Source organism: Danaus plexippus, chromosome Z, assembly GCF_018135715.1.
Source record: "Danaus plexippus chromosome Z, MEX_DaPlex, whole genome shotgun sequence".
NCBI lineage: Eukaryota > Metazoa > Arthropoda > Insecta > Lepidoptera > Nymphalidae > Danaus > Danaus plexippus.
The window spans coordinates 8,086,085-8,101,073 of record NC_083559.1 but is presented as its reverse complement, the minus strand read 5'-3'; the positions used below and the strand labels follow the sequence as shown (position 1 = coordinate 8,101,073).

The following is a 14,989-nucleotide window of genomic DNA, read 5'->3' as shown; positions in this document are numbered from 1 at the left end:
GTATGCTTAGTAGAACTTCTGCGAAAGTCCGTACAGATGACATCTGTGAAATTTTTCCAGGTTTCCCACGGATTCTAGGGGTCTCTACTTTTAAACTAGAATAGTAGCAAACAGCTGCTAGATTAAAACTTTTTCCGGGGTCTAAGCGCACTACCGCCATATTTAATGATCGTTTCATCTTTAGTCTATACATTATACATACTGCTGGTTGATCTTGGAACTTAAAGTACTCTTTTATTAGGTTGACGAGTATATGCGCGGGATTTGAACCTGTTCCAAAGGGTTTGAACGTGTCGATATCCTCCACGTTGTTCGAGATTGGCGGCTTTTGTCGGATGTGGAATCAAAAAGACACGTGGATCTTATACTTTACTTTTTTATTATTACACTTTATTCCACATCAGCACACTGAAGGATGATCTGCACCGTGCTGTTGACGAATATTAACTCCTAGCTTACGTAGTGATATGCATATATAAATAAGAACAGTAACAAAAAAAGAGGAATAAAAAAGAGTACGGTTCTGGTTGTTAGCCCAGTACTGTGTATAAATATAGAGTACTAATGTTAAATTTCCATTATGATGAGTTAAGACAGATATTGAAAAGTATAATAAAAGAAATAGTGTATTGTGTTGCAAATATTGAAGTATTTATATTGAAAATTATTTTTGAAACTTTCCTTTTAAAATATATTTTAAAAGTAGCATGTGGTAAAGATATAGCTACATATTTGTAAAAGTTAATTAAAGAATATGTACACACATAAATTATTAGTGTATGTAAGGGATCTGTCTGAAATATGTAATGAGGCAATAAAGTTCTCTTATTAATAATATAATAAAATTTACTTAAAATAATAAATATCTTTTACCACATATTTCCGATACTTATCGTGTAAATGATTGTTTTATTAAGATATAATAAAAAAATTATAACGATATCTTCATCACTAATATTGCTATTTATATATCTTCGCTTTAAAACGGGTTAACTAAAAATACAAGGTATCTGAGATCAGTCAACACATCAAGGAATCATGTGGAACATCACCACTGATTAAAAATAGAATTGTTTACTGGAATTCGGTTTATAAAAAATGATTTTTTTTTATTTCATTCCAGAAACACTGTTTATAAAATAAATGAGGCCGAAATTTTATATCTTTTTTAATATTGATAAAGTAGCAAAAAATATTTAAAATACATAGTCATAGAAAGTATAACTTGTACACTGTGCAACCTTTCGGATACTGTTAAAATGTATTGTCAAATTGTTACAAGGCAAGTCTAAAAGTTATCTTATTTTCTGAGTAGACCGTCTTTTGGATATTTGAAAAGTTTTATAAGTTACGAATATAAAAATGAGCTTAGCGAAGAGGTAAGTCATCTCCGGCCAATTTGATTCATCTAGTTTGAAGTTTACCTCGACTTCGTAACTCTCTAGAATAACTTGCTCAGACACTTTGATACCAATATCGCACATAAAAAAAAAACATTATTATAGATGTTCTGATGTTTTTGTCGTCAAATAATTGACAACAAAAAGAACAGCTTTAAAACGAATTAAACTAGAACAAGTAATACTTAGAGATTTTAAAATTGATATAACTATTTCCAATGTATCTTATGAATACTTAAAAAAAACTAACAAGTTCCCATTACATTTAGATTTCATTTAAATAAAAGTGGCGACATTATAATTACCTTACCATACTGAGTTACTTTATATTAATATAAAATTGTTTGTTTAGTAAGATCGGATGCATTTTTATAATTCTAGCTCCAGGTCCTTTTTATTATGTGCAATTTAAAATACTCATGAAAACATAACACACGCATTTTAGAAAAAGTATCTTGAATTAAGAAACGAAACCTTGTGTCCAAACACAGTTATTTTAGAGTTTTTGAGGATTATATTGCTACGTTTTCTACATTATATAAGACTATAAAATTAGGATTATTAAAATTTTATGTATTTATAAGAAATCGAATAAATATTTCAAAATTATGTTAGTAATTATAACATTAAAATATATATTTAGCTTATTAAGTTTAAATACAGAAATAAAGAATTTTAATAACTTGTTGAGAAATCACTGGGTCAAGGTTATGTTTTTGAAAGGAACGATTCATACAAAGTATAACAGGTAATAGTTAAACATGATAAAAGCATAGTTAAACATTATAGCGCTCTTACGATTTTCATTTCAATAATTTTTTTATTTAATTATTTAATTACTAACCGGTATTAAAGAAAATTAATGAAAATAATTCTGAAGTCGGTATTTTTTATCATATTTTGCATTAATGACATCTTTAACGGAATGTTTCTTAATTATTTTTCCCAATTATTTTGACATGCATACAAAGATACAGTCTAATATTGATGTTTGAGTAAATAATAATATATCAATTACTTTAAATAAATCACAATTCACAAAGAAAACAACACTTTATTCTCATAGTAATTTCTAAATATTTTATTTTCGTAAATTTCCTTGATCTTAATATGTTGGTCTGCCCTATAACAAAATCTATTATGCCCTATAACAAAATAGGGAATTTCTTATTTTCTAACCTTTTGAAAGCCTATTGAAATTAAGAATTTTTAAGAAAAAAAGTGTTCTTTTTCAAACAGCTTAGGTATGAAAACTTACGTTTACATTTACTGAGAGTAACTGTAAGTGTACTTACCACATTTTACTAAAGAAAATATTACAAATGCTACGTTTTTGGCAACTTATGGTTATGTGAATGTTTGCTGTTCTTTTACGCAAAAACTACTGAACATCACGTGATGAAACTTTCTAGTCATATAGTTTATATATTGGAATACTATACAAGTCATAATACATTAAAAAATCGCGTAGGTCATGAAAAATAAGACCGATAATTGTATTTTATATGAAGTCATGTTGAAATATAGATAGAGAAATATAGATGGCGCTGCCAGTTGGTTATAGTATCTATTTTATTCAATTACACATTATTAATTTGTTTCTGTTAATCAAAGTCTGATGTCCACGCGGGCGAAGTTGCGGGCAAACTATTAGTAAATATTTTTAGAAAAGCTAATGGAGCATTTAAGTTTGACTATTATTTTCCACCTTTATTGTTAAACCTATATTTATAAAGGTTTGTAAGTATTAAACAAACAGTTTAATATATATATGTACATCAAAAAACAAAGTAAGGTAAGTGACTTCTATAAACTTAATTTGAAAAAAAAAAAACTATTAACAAAATAGTTACCTGTAAATTCTCAAATCGGTGTGTCTCACACACTGCTCGCAAAGGTCCGGGACATTGTTCAACGCATTGTTGCCAACAGTCTTCTTCTTTATCATTTTCATTATTTGTAGTGCTTCCACCGCCTCCTCCTTGATCATTTCGTGTTTCTAGTCAAAAACGTAAGATATTGATATTATTCATCTTATATCTATATAATTCCGAAACATACAGATTGAAATTTTCGACAATGGTAATTTTTTTTTATCATTCAACGTGATTCCAATTTTGAAATGTTTTCGTTCGTGAATATATTGGACCATTGTAATGAATATGAAACTTACGAATTAATAGAAAAATTATAATTATTATAAGGGAATGTGCAAATATAAGAAATTTTGATTTTGAAGATCCCCAACTATTGGCCAGATTATAATAAATATCTGTACATATAAGTTAAGATAAATGCAATGAGATATAACAAGATGAGTATTCAGGAAAAAGCTATACTTTAGAATGGAAACTCATCTATAGCATCACTAAAAAAGATCACTATGACAGAAAAAGATAATCGCTTTATCAATTTGATGTCAACGGATTCTTTGTAAGAAATCAGCTAGACAGGCATTTACGTTGTGCTTATCCGTTATTAGGTTTATACAAATATAACTGTCACAAAGAAATGTACATTTGAAAGAGCGTTTGATAATATTTCGAATGAGTAATATTAATTATTTTATCATAATCTTTTTATAACATTAAAGTTTGAAAAGCTCTTGGGTTCTAATATGAAACCTGGCTTCGTTTTACATTCAATTTATACTATCATTCACTATAATTACTACGTAAAATTCTATAATGTTTTAACTAATTTTAGTAAATTAAAAATATTAATAAAGACATTTTATCTATTCTCTACGTCTTTTGCTTTTTAACCGTAAAATAAAACAACTTAAAAGAGATATAAGCTAATATTATTCACTCTGTTTAATAAAACAGATATGCGACTATATATTAACGAAATAAAAACATATTTTCCTATAAAACAAACATTCTTTTCATTAGCCCTATGTATGTAGGGTTATAACATGAAGCAATATTCAAAAGATTATTGTTACCCGTTTATTATATAGATTATATAATAAACGGGTAACAATAATCTTTTGTATATTTAGATTATTATCTTTGACGGCATAATGAAGTTCATAAAGTTCAAGAGCAAACTGATACACTCGTATATAGAAACTGGAAAATCTTTACACGAACTTATTTGTTATTTTCGGTTTGTTTAAAAGCGTCGACTTTAACCGATTTTGAAATTAAACTCGATATGTGTCATTTTGAACATTTCATGAATACTCTGACATAGAAAAATTTCAACCGGTATATACAACACATATATTGTTGTATGCACAATACATTAACCTAACGGAAATTGATAAAATATAACAGAAAGATTTCAAAATATATTCTTTCAAACAATAAAATATCAAAGATAATGTTAAAAATGTAATAATAATATCTTCTGAATAATTTTTATATGAAAAGGTTAATTCAGTACAAAAAAAGAAAAACTAATTACATCTCTTTGTAAGAGAATTTAATAAATCTTAAATAAAAAAATATTTTTGAAGAAACATATTCTTGGTAGCAAAATACACAGATATAATTATATATATATATATATATATATATATCTGTTTTAATTTACTACGTTAAAAGAAAACGAAATGTATAAATGATCCGATCAAATCGTGGATTTACAAAACTTATCTGTATTTGAATCAATATGAGTATATTAGAAGCTATGGTAGAGATAATTATATTTACTTTAAGAGATTACCTTGGATGTCTACTAAAAATAACAGGTGACAGTTGTACATGTCTGTGTTTAGAAAATTTAAAGTAAGCGCTTAACAAACTTAATCTTATTTGTAAATTCGGTCAACATGCAAAAGTAAACACTATAAAAGTATTAATTTTTTTCTAATTAAACGTAAAGTATGTAACAAACATTTGTTTTCTTGAAAACAACAGATTGCTTTGAAAGTAATCTTTTAACTAAATCGGATACTCATGAACTGTATATGAATCAGAAATAGCAGCACGCTTTTCGATGCAAAATAAAATCATCAACTTGGGAGTAGATGCTAATTATTTAAAATAGGTATAAAATATGCAAAGGTAATAAAAACTAAAAGATTAAATTTACTTCAGATGTACAAACTTAGCGATAATATAGAATTACACCAATACAAACAGACTCATAATGTATTTAAGATTGTATCTATTTTAGGATTATTATCATAATATTCAAATTGTAAATTAATAATAACTGCCTTTTTATTTAATGAAATTTGACAGGACCAGCAAACATAATACATAATATTAATTAATTCAACTCTAACTCTTAAAGTTACGTGACAGTATTAACATTTTTTAACAGTATCATATGTTCATCTTATTTATGCTTCATAATAACATATTAAAATAGAAGTTACTAAGACTATCAAATATATTGTAATATTAAAATCTAGTAGACACTCGTAACATTTTGATATTCAATAAACTTTAATCTAATAGTATTAAATATTATTTATATGCTGTCGTTTTTCTAATATAAAAGAAGATTTTTTTATTGACACATTTTTCTTAATAATAGTAAAGACCAAATAGAAGGCTTAATCGTTGGTCTGTACAGAAATTATGCACTGAACTGTTACAATATTTCTGCTTCAGTAGATAAGGCCTATCAGTTCAAGTTGACCATATTCGTATACAATGGCCATTTGAAAACTTCCCAAGACAAAAATATTAAAAGTTCTTTTTAGATTTAAAGAGGTACACGTAATAATGTCATTTGGCCGTGGCTCTATACACCACACTTGAACCAAGCCTGGGAATAGTCTCTTCGAGGGTGGGGGTGACTAGGGTTTGACAATGTCCTTTGGCTTGTTGATTTACACATGCTTTGAGTCTCGTGAAAATATATCAGCTGGCTCTGCGGGTATTGTTGTTAAAATTGAGGCACTATGTCAAACTATATCGGTAGAAAAAAAAATAAAAACTTTTGGGATATATATCTTATATTAGCTTTGTACAAGTCATGTGATCTTTATAAAACACCAGTGATTAAGTGTATAGCATACACAAAGTACAAATACGTTCGTATGCATATGTAAACATGTGGCTATTCACAATGAAACTTGTCAATCGGTGAGCGAGCTGTGCCATGAGTTTCTCTCAGGGATTGAATCCAATACGAAATTATTCGTCAGATAACAAAAGTAATCAGAGCTCAGCCGATTAGTAAGATAAAGTGACAGTAGGTTGGTCGCAAATATTGCAGGAACCACGGTTGTTTGTTCAAATGGATTTTAGAGTAGAGACTACAAATAGGTAGATTAAGTATAGAACGCTTTTTAAGCAGAGGGGTGATGATATTTGTGACGTGTCAAGGAGAGACTCCAGAATAAGGGTTGTAAAATTAACATAGTAGCGTGTATTGGCAGGGACCTCTATCCAGAAATGGTATTGTGATGAATAGTAATAATTTTACATATTTCGTATAGAAAAAGAAAACAGATTTAAACATCCATTTAGATTTTAAAGTACTATACATGTATGAGATGATAAACTAACGAATACAATAAACCCCATGTAAGTATTATTTTGGTATAATTGTAACGCCCGTAAAATAATACTTTACGTTTTTAATTTAGGCTCAATCGTATTGAAGTAAAATTATAGCTCCATGACAAAAGGTGTTTAGGCTCCTCCAATAATAGTTTTACATTGTTGCTTCGTATCAATAGCAGTCAGGAACACGCTCAATTTCCTCACGTCAGTTCTGACTCAGATTCTGGCTCTGGTTTAGGTATGTATTAATAAAAGTAATAACATGGCAGTTTGAATGTTTGACTAGAAAGCAGGTAATATTTTAGTTTCACATGTTTTGTGTACAAAATTTTTTTTTTTTATCGTAATGACCTTTTGACAATAAAGATATGTATATATTATAATATATTAATGTTTGGTAATCAATTTGTAAATTTTTTTTTTGAGAATTAGTATTAACAGATTATATAATCTTTTTTTTTAAATTTTAATTACTACAACTTGTCACAATAAAGCATTGTTGTATTTAAAATTATACTATAAAGATTATGGAACCAAATAACTATTTATGGAATAATTAATAAACTATTTACTTTTAGGTATGTTGGTTTTTATAATAGAAAGTGATTATAACAATGCTATATTGATAGCCACGAACCTTCATATTGTAGTGTGAAATTCATTGTAAAAGTAATTTAAATATTCCGTTATGGTAATTTACATTCAATTACATGGGTTTACCTAATATTATATTACTTTACCGTAATAAACTAGTACATTCATCTAAAATTAACAAAATCTACATATATTCAACTGGAAACTTTTAATAAATTCGCTTAAAGTTAATTTATAATTTCAATTCAGTATATTTTGCTCGTGGAATATTCGTTGTTATTTAAAATTAAAGTAATAAATTACAAATAGCGACGTTAATGTAGAAACTAAAAACATTTGTTGCTTACAAAAAAAAATTATTATTTTTCATTCATATAAATGAACAAATATATAAAGACTTTTTTGAAGCTTATTTTTATGTTTAAAATAAAAATATTGTCCTGTACGATAGCTTCCAAAAATACTTAAAAATTTAATATCTTCAGGAAACTACCACTGATTAACACGAGAAAAAAACACAAGATGTTTGAAATTATGACCATAACTAAAATCTGACGTCTTGCCAAACCACTATCAAATGAGTCTAATATTGCTGAGGTTACCCTCAGCACGTCCATTCCAAGTATATATTCTGTACCTCTAGCAAGTCGTCCACTTGTGTAAAATATAAGATACTAAAAAGCATTTCTTTAATTTAGAGATTTTCGAAGTAACGACAACCAATACAAACGCCATAGATGAAAGTATTATTAAATTATTATTTTTATACCACGTGATAACAACGCGCTTTACTTTTTTTTGCACTTATTATAACTTAAAAGAATAGGCATTGAAAGACTACATTAATGATCTTTCTTGAACGATTGCCGTAATATCATCGATGTTTTAGAAAATATTAGTTAGCGATTACTTTATTTTTCTATAAAACATTTTTGAATTTTTGTGCTCTGTGAACTGAAATGAACATAATAAATGTATTACAAATAAAATGTTCTACGACGTGATAATATAAAAGCCAAAATTGAAGCAGGTTTTGAAACCTAATAATTAGATGAAATACCTATAGAAAAGAGTGAATAAATGAGATTCCCTCAAATTTTATATTAAATTTTTATTTTGTTCAGACTGCTCCAAATATTTTTTTATTTACAAGATAAAATTTTATTACGAGCTAAACTGGGTCCACGTAATTAAAAATAACAGTATATGATAAAAATACATACTTTATATAAATTAATATATGTTTAAATATATTACATATTCATATGTTAACTAGAGCAACAGACCGTAAATAACTATCCCAACAATACTTACCGTCATTCAATAATGGCTGTACGTCGAAATCCGGTTTACCAGAAGGGCAGAGTGGCAGGGCGGGTGACGAGGACACGACGCCACCTTCTGCGTTCTCCTGTTAATTATATATTACACACTGTTTATATAAATGTATTTATAACGTATGGTATAAACAAGATTAGGCAGCAATATATTGTACTTTATATAAAATAATACCAATATTATTAAAAGATGAATCGTATAAAAATTTTATATGTAAACAGCGTTGCATTATGGAATAAAAACGTTAGGTATAATCTTACTCAAAGCACATTAATTTTTAGTTTTAGTCCCTATGGATCTATTTGACACTAAATAAGTTTAAAGTTGAGAAACATGTATGGGTGTATCTGCAAAAGTTGGAACTCACATTTTCAGTTTTTTTTCGGTCAGTGTCTACTGGCATTTACCCGGAAGTCGACCACTTTATAAATTCCTAAACAAAATTCTACAACACATTCAAGATAAAGTGTATCAACTATTCTGAATGACTTCCTTAACAAAAATAAATACAGTAACATATTTAATCCAGGCTCAATCATCACTAAAATATTTCGATACGATTATCCATATAAATAAAGTGTATACTTTATTCAATATAACTTTGTATTTGCGTATTATTAATATTCTTTGCCAACTAGGCATTTATTGTTTTAGATATGACGTGCTTCATTGATACAGACAACACATAATTATGTCAGATCTATTATTGTTCTTTAAAAAAAGTGAATTCACATTTTTGTCTTTCACCCATGCAAACGTTGCTTGACGGATGTTGAAAAAACTTTTTATTTCGATAAAATAATAAATGTCATTTAATTTACATAAAGAATGTTTAGCTTAATTTGTTATTTTACTCAAATTTCACTCTTGGTATATGAACTAGTGACCTTTTTATTTATTTATTTTATCTGTATTTGTTTGAAATGTTTAAGAAGTATAAAGTAACAATTACATCTGCTTGATATATGCAATGTCATCTAATACTGTCATTTTTTATTATAAGTTCTTTTGTAGTAAAGTAGATTATATCAAACCTCTTTCAATAAATACAATTATGCGAACGATATATTTTCCAATGAAACAGATAATTCAGATAGTTTAAATAAAAACAAAAATAAATCCAGGTGACAAATTTCTTATGCTATTAATAATCAAATCACTTCATAAAAAATAATAGTTCTCTTTAACCGTCTTGTATAGAACATAAAACAAAAAAAATTAAGATACGGAAAAGCAAAAACTTTGAATACAAAACATATATATATTTTAAACCCAATTTATTATTAAATAAGAAACCTTTTTTTTGTTGTCACATTTTAAATACTTTTACACCATAATTGATGTGAAAATGTGATATTCTAAAATGAGAAATATTATGTTCTCGTCAGGAAAATTGATCTATTAATCAAATCATTGGTATACAGTTACCTTTGATGCTAGGATCACGACCCTAGAGAGATCTCATGATTGTAACGTCGTACAATGTCGTCCGCTAGGTATTAAAATTCACAATCTTTTGAGTTCGTTTTCCCGTAACGGAAATGTCGCATTGAATGAATTTCACAATGTACGTGAAAATATAATCGGATGTTCAGATTTGCTAGCTTTCTTTTGTCCATGTCTTCCAGTTTTAGCTAGATTTTTATTTTTAAAAATGTATTATTTTTACGTCTTTGTGTACTGTTGTAGTATATAGGAGATGGCCACCGGTTTTTTAACCAATCTTGATATATTGCTATATATATATATATGGACATATTTATATATAACATAGTATATTATAAAGCAATTATTAACATAATAATAAAATACATATTAGGGTTTAAAAAATATTATTTATATATTCGAATATATATTTGTATACACAACAAACGGTACTAAGAAGAAAACTTTTTTACTTTTTCATTTCCTGCAGGCCTAGCAAGTCTTATTGGTAAACATCGATTTCTTTAGTTAATTCTTCATCAGCGTATATATTATGATACTTGTTCAAATATTGAAATTTATATAATAATGTTGATAATATAGCTAACATAATCCCCACCCGTTTCCTGCAAAACTTATCAAACTTAAATTACGTACACTCCATTGTGCAAAAACACGTCCGGAAAATACACCATTTTGGATTATCTCGAGTCAATAGACCCAAATGTACGTTTACCAAGTTGATTAAGTTGTTTTAAAGAAAAAATATGAAAATGCGAACTAAATTTACCATATATAGAATATCTTGATGTTTAAAAAATACATAAAAGAAGGACAGAAAAGGGTGAAAATACCACCAAAAATTATAACAATAAATACCCTAAACTATGGAATAGAATATTTGTGACTCAGCTAGATATAACAACTATATAAAACCACATCACTTATTAAAAACTTTATTCAAAGTAAACTTAAAAACTCAAAAATTAAAAAAAATATAACTACGATATTGCGTAAAAATAAAGAAATTGCGTTAGATCTGATACAGTCGTATGTTAAGTTTATTGAAATGAACCTGTAATTAATTCGAAAGCATGATTAAAATATGAGTAATATTTGTCTATAAGTAAGTATAAATTACAACAAAAGAAAATGTCTTAAGAGTTGGTTATGTGAATCGAACTAGCACCCATAATATTATTTATATATATGTAATTGTTTTCGTCAGTTTTTTACCACCTTTTTATACCTGTAAATATAAATCCACCTGTTGTCATTAATAAAAGATATATTACAATTATAGTGTTGTTGTTAAATAATTTATCTCTACACAAATGACAAAGCAAAAGATTATTTATTTTTTTTTAAATATAAGTATATTTAATAAGTAAATTACAAAAATAATTCAAAATAATCATCGTTAAACAATAAACCTACTCTTCTTTAGACCTTATCACTTATTTTGGTGTGTTTAATTACTTGTCATAGGGAATCAGAGCAATCAATACGTTTTTTTTTAGTTTCATAAGTGGAAATAGGTACTTTATTGTATACCTGGTTAAACTTAAGAAAATATTGTTTTAAATACCGATTTAAATGTTCCAATTTTGCCACAATAATAATTGTAAGAAACTTGGTAGATATTCTAGAATTGTATTTTCTGCCTTGAACCACTATCTTTGATTACTAATAAGTCCATTAAATTTTTTCATAACAGTTTAATAACCACACTACTTCACGATTAAAATTTCATTAAGTAAAAGATCGATTTAAATTGATTAAAATTATCTGAATAACAGCTTTTCGCGGTATTCATGAAACGCTGCAAAGCCCAGTTAATTTCATGAAGAGAAATGTAGATCGCAGCCTGTCTGAATGATGATTCAAAAATGTAGAATATGTAAACTTTGTTTTTGACCCACTTTATAAACATATGTCACACTACAATAATTATAATAATTCTTGCCATATATACAGAAAGCCTTTTAAGAAATATACTCCTATATTCTTAGCACAATTGTAACAATACATGTTTTAATAAAAAATTACAAGTCATAAATAAAAAATTAATTAAATACTTTGAAAAGTGAGCGAAGTATGTGTTCTACGGATGCTTTACTATAAGAATTTAACTATTACGTGACTGAACATAGTATATCAACGACCCCAGGCTAATTGAATGAAAAGATGTGATTGCTATTTGAGTTGCTGACGGGTCGTCGAGTTTGATTGCTCAGAACCGCGTATTTACTCGTTCTGGCCGGAGAATGTACTAACAACTTGTTTTTTCAGCTTTTTTGTTCTCTTGAATACAACTGGTGGGAATTAGATTGGTTAGCAAACATTTCTTTTATAGCGCGTCTGAATTATTTCATTAAAAAATTTAGTTTTAAAATAAAAGGTTTCAATATTTTCAATTTATATCTAAATCAATTAGTGCATTCTATACTGTTTTTATTTAGTTCACATCATAAATTTATTCGTAATAAATAGGTATATATATTTTTTCAAATTTCATCCAATTGACCACTCTTAATTTTTCGAATTACGTAAAATAAAGAGTATTGAGCACTGAAGTTTTCTAAATTAACTATCATTACTCCACAAATCGATAACACCCTGTTTTCATTTAAATCACGACGATTCCGCATCTTTCTATTTAAACAGTACTTTGGTTAAGTTTAATATGACTGTGCCATAGTTTATATCAAAATATGTCCTGAAAATTATTAAAAAATTGACTTATTAAAAACACCTTGTGAAACTACATCCATTCTTTCAGAATTAGGTTCATTAAATTTAATTCACCAATACCTCTAATAAATCAAAGAGTTACAAAAATCTAACAAAGTAAACTTCTAGCTTGCTCTATTCTCATGATCTGTATAAAAGTTTGAAGATTCAATTATCGAACAACAGTTTATAGAATTTCATTAAAATTTAAGGTATATCTGAAACACTTCGAAAGTTAAATGTATTTATAATAGGAACTCGAATCACGAACTTTGAATTTGTCAGGTAATTCATTAAAACTTTCCGCTACTGAAACTTTAAAAAACCTATGTCATTAAAAAGATCAAGGGCAGATATTAAATTATTTAAATAAATGAAACAGATTTTAAGAACTCTGAAAGGAAAAAAATATTTCATTTAATGTTTGAAGAAAATTTTGTTACCATTTTTATTTATTCAACATAAATGAGATTTAATTCTTTTTTACGAGTAATTTTATGTCAAAGTTGTTCTGTATAACATTAAAAATTTATTAATAATCAGTATGAAAAATTATTTTGATAATCGAGAGTGGTGTTTTCAGATTTAATATATGAATAGAACAATTAAGTTTTGAGTCTTCCTTTCCACTCGTTCAAAGTGCAACTTACAAGTGCAACAGACGAGGTTGGGGACAAAGCGCGGACGCCTTTAGTGATATAATACATCATGGACAGACGAAAAATAGTAATAATAATCGATCTTTAATTAAGAGTTTGAATATTTAGTGTTATATAAATAATATATTCATTTGTTTTTGGAGTAGGAAACCAGTACCAAATTTAAATTATGCCCAGTTTTGTTCAGGTAAGTTATTAAATATTGAAAATGATAGTTCAATTAACGCTCGGTTGAGGCATTTAAATTGACAGATGTGTCACTGATTGCCTCCGTGTACATTTGTCGACATACAAATTCTGCCTGTGACATCAAGGTATGATACAATAAATTGAAAATAGCGTTTTGAGAATTTTATATGAAGAATTTTCGCGTCATTCTTTTTTTAAAAAAAATTCCCAATATCAGATTGAATTTAATTTATTTCAATTAAAACCAAGTAGCTCTAACCTGCAGCTTCACACAAATAAATACAATTTGTTGTCATGTCATACAAATAAAACTATTATTACTAAATAACTAAAGTACAAGTACATTTTTTATAAATATCATAGATATAATAAATATCATATTAGAGAAAAATCTGTACTATCGCTGATATTGATGAGTTATATTTTAATAACACTATTCAGTTGTTCCTTTTATCTTCTAATATGTTTTGATGTTATCTGAAAATACCATTTACTTTTTGGGAATTAATGAGAATATCCCCGATCTATTTCTGTATTGTTAGTAATACACATTTCAAATTTCATAAAGATCATCCAAGATGTTACATTGAATAAACAATGAACAAACAAGGTCATTTCTGCTTTAATTACACAAATAAGTACCATACAGTAAGAGTAAGAATTTATAAGTCTGGATATGAAAACAAAAAATCTAAATAATTTGCTTACGTAGTAGTCATTTTTACTTTTTGCAAGGGGTTTGTTTTTTTATGTTAAAAAATGAGAGTAATAAATAGAAGTTTAAAAACCAGAAAAAGGAGTCGTAAAACAGAAAATAAAAAAAATAATTAATTAGTATTTCCAGTTTTTATACATATCTTTTCTAGTTACTAAAACATTATAAAATTTTGAGTTTGTTTTGCTTACATTATGATAATCTGAGGATTATTTTTATGTTATTTTTATAAATACGTGACATATATAATATTTTGTTTTATTTTGAGGCAACAGGACAGTACTAATAGCGCACGTTCATCTTGTTCATCATAAATTTTTTAATAATTCACAGTAATAGTTGAAGCTAGAGGCTTTGCTTTGCTTAAGCTTCCTTAATCATTAAATCACGAAAGGAAGTTGCCCGTAATCGTAGTGTTCTCGAATGTTTGAGATATAACCTCATTTACATAAATTCCCACTGTGTGCA

General features: G+C 27.2%; 1 protein-coding gene across 3 annotated transcripts in view; it reads right to left on the bottom strand.

The window, feature by feature from the left end:
- LOC116777305 (adenylate cyclase type 6) overlaps positions 1–14,989 on the bottom strand; it is a 92,206-nt gene that overhangs the window by 33,532 nt on the left and 43,685 nt on the right. For all 3 annotated transcript variants that reach the window (XM_032670777.2, XM_061526296.1, XM_032670776.2), the window contains 2 exons: positions 8,777–8,873; positions 3,254–3,399 (listed from right to left, as the gene is read on the bottom strand). In XM_032670777.2, the coding sequence (XP_032526668.2) occupies positions 3,254–3,399; positions 8,777–8,873 (243 nt within the window). The remainder of the gene's footprint in view (positions 1–3,253; positions 3,400–8,776; positions 8,874–14,989) is intronic.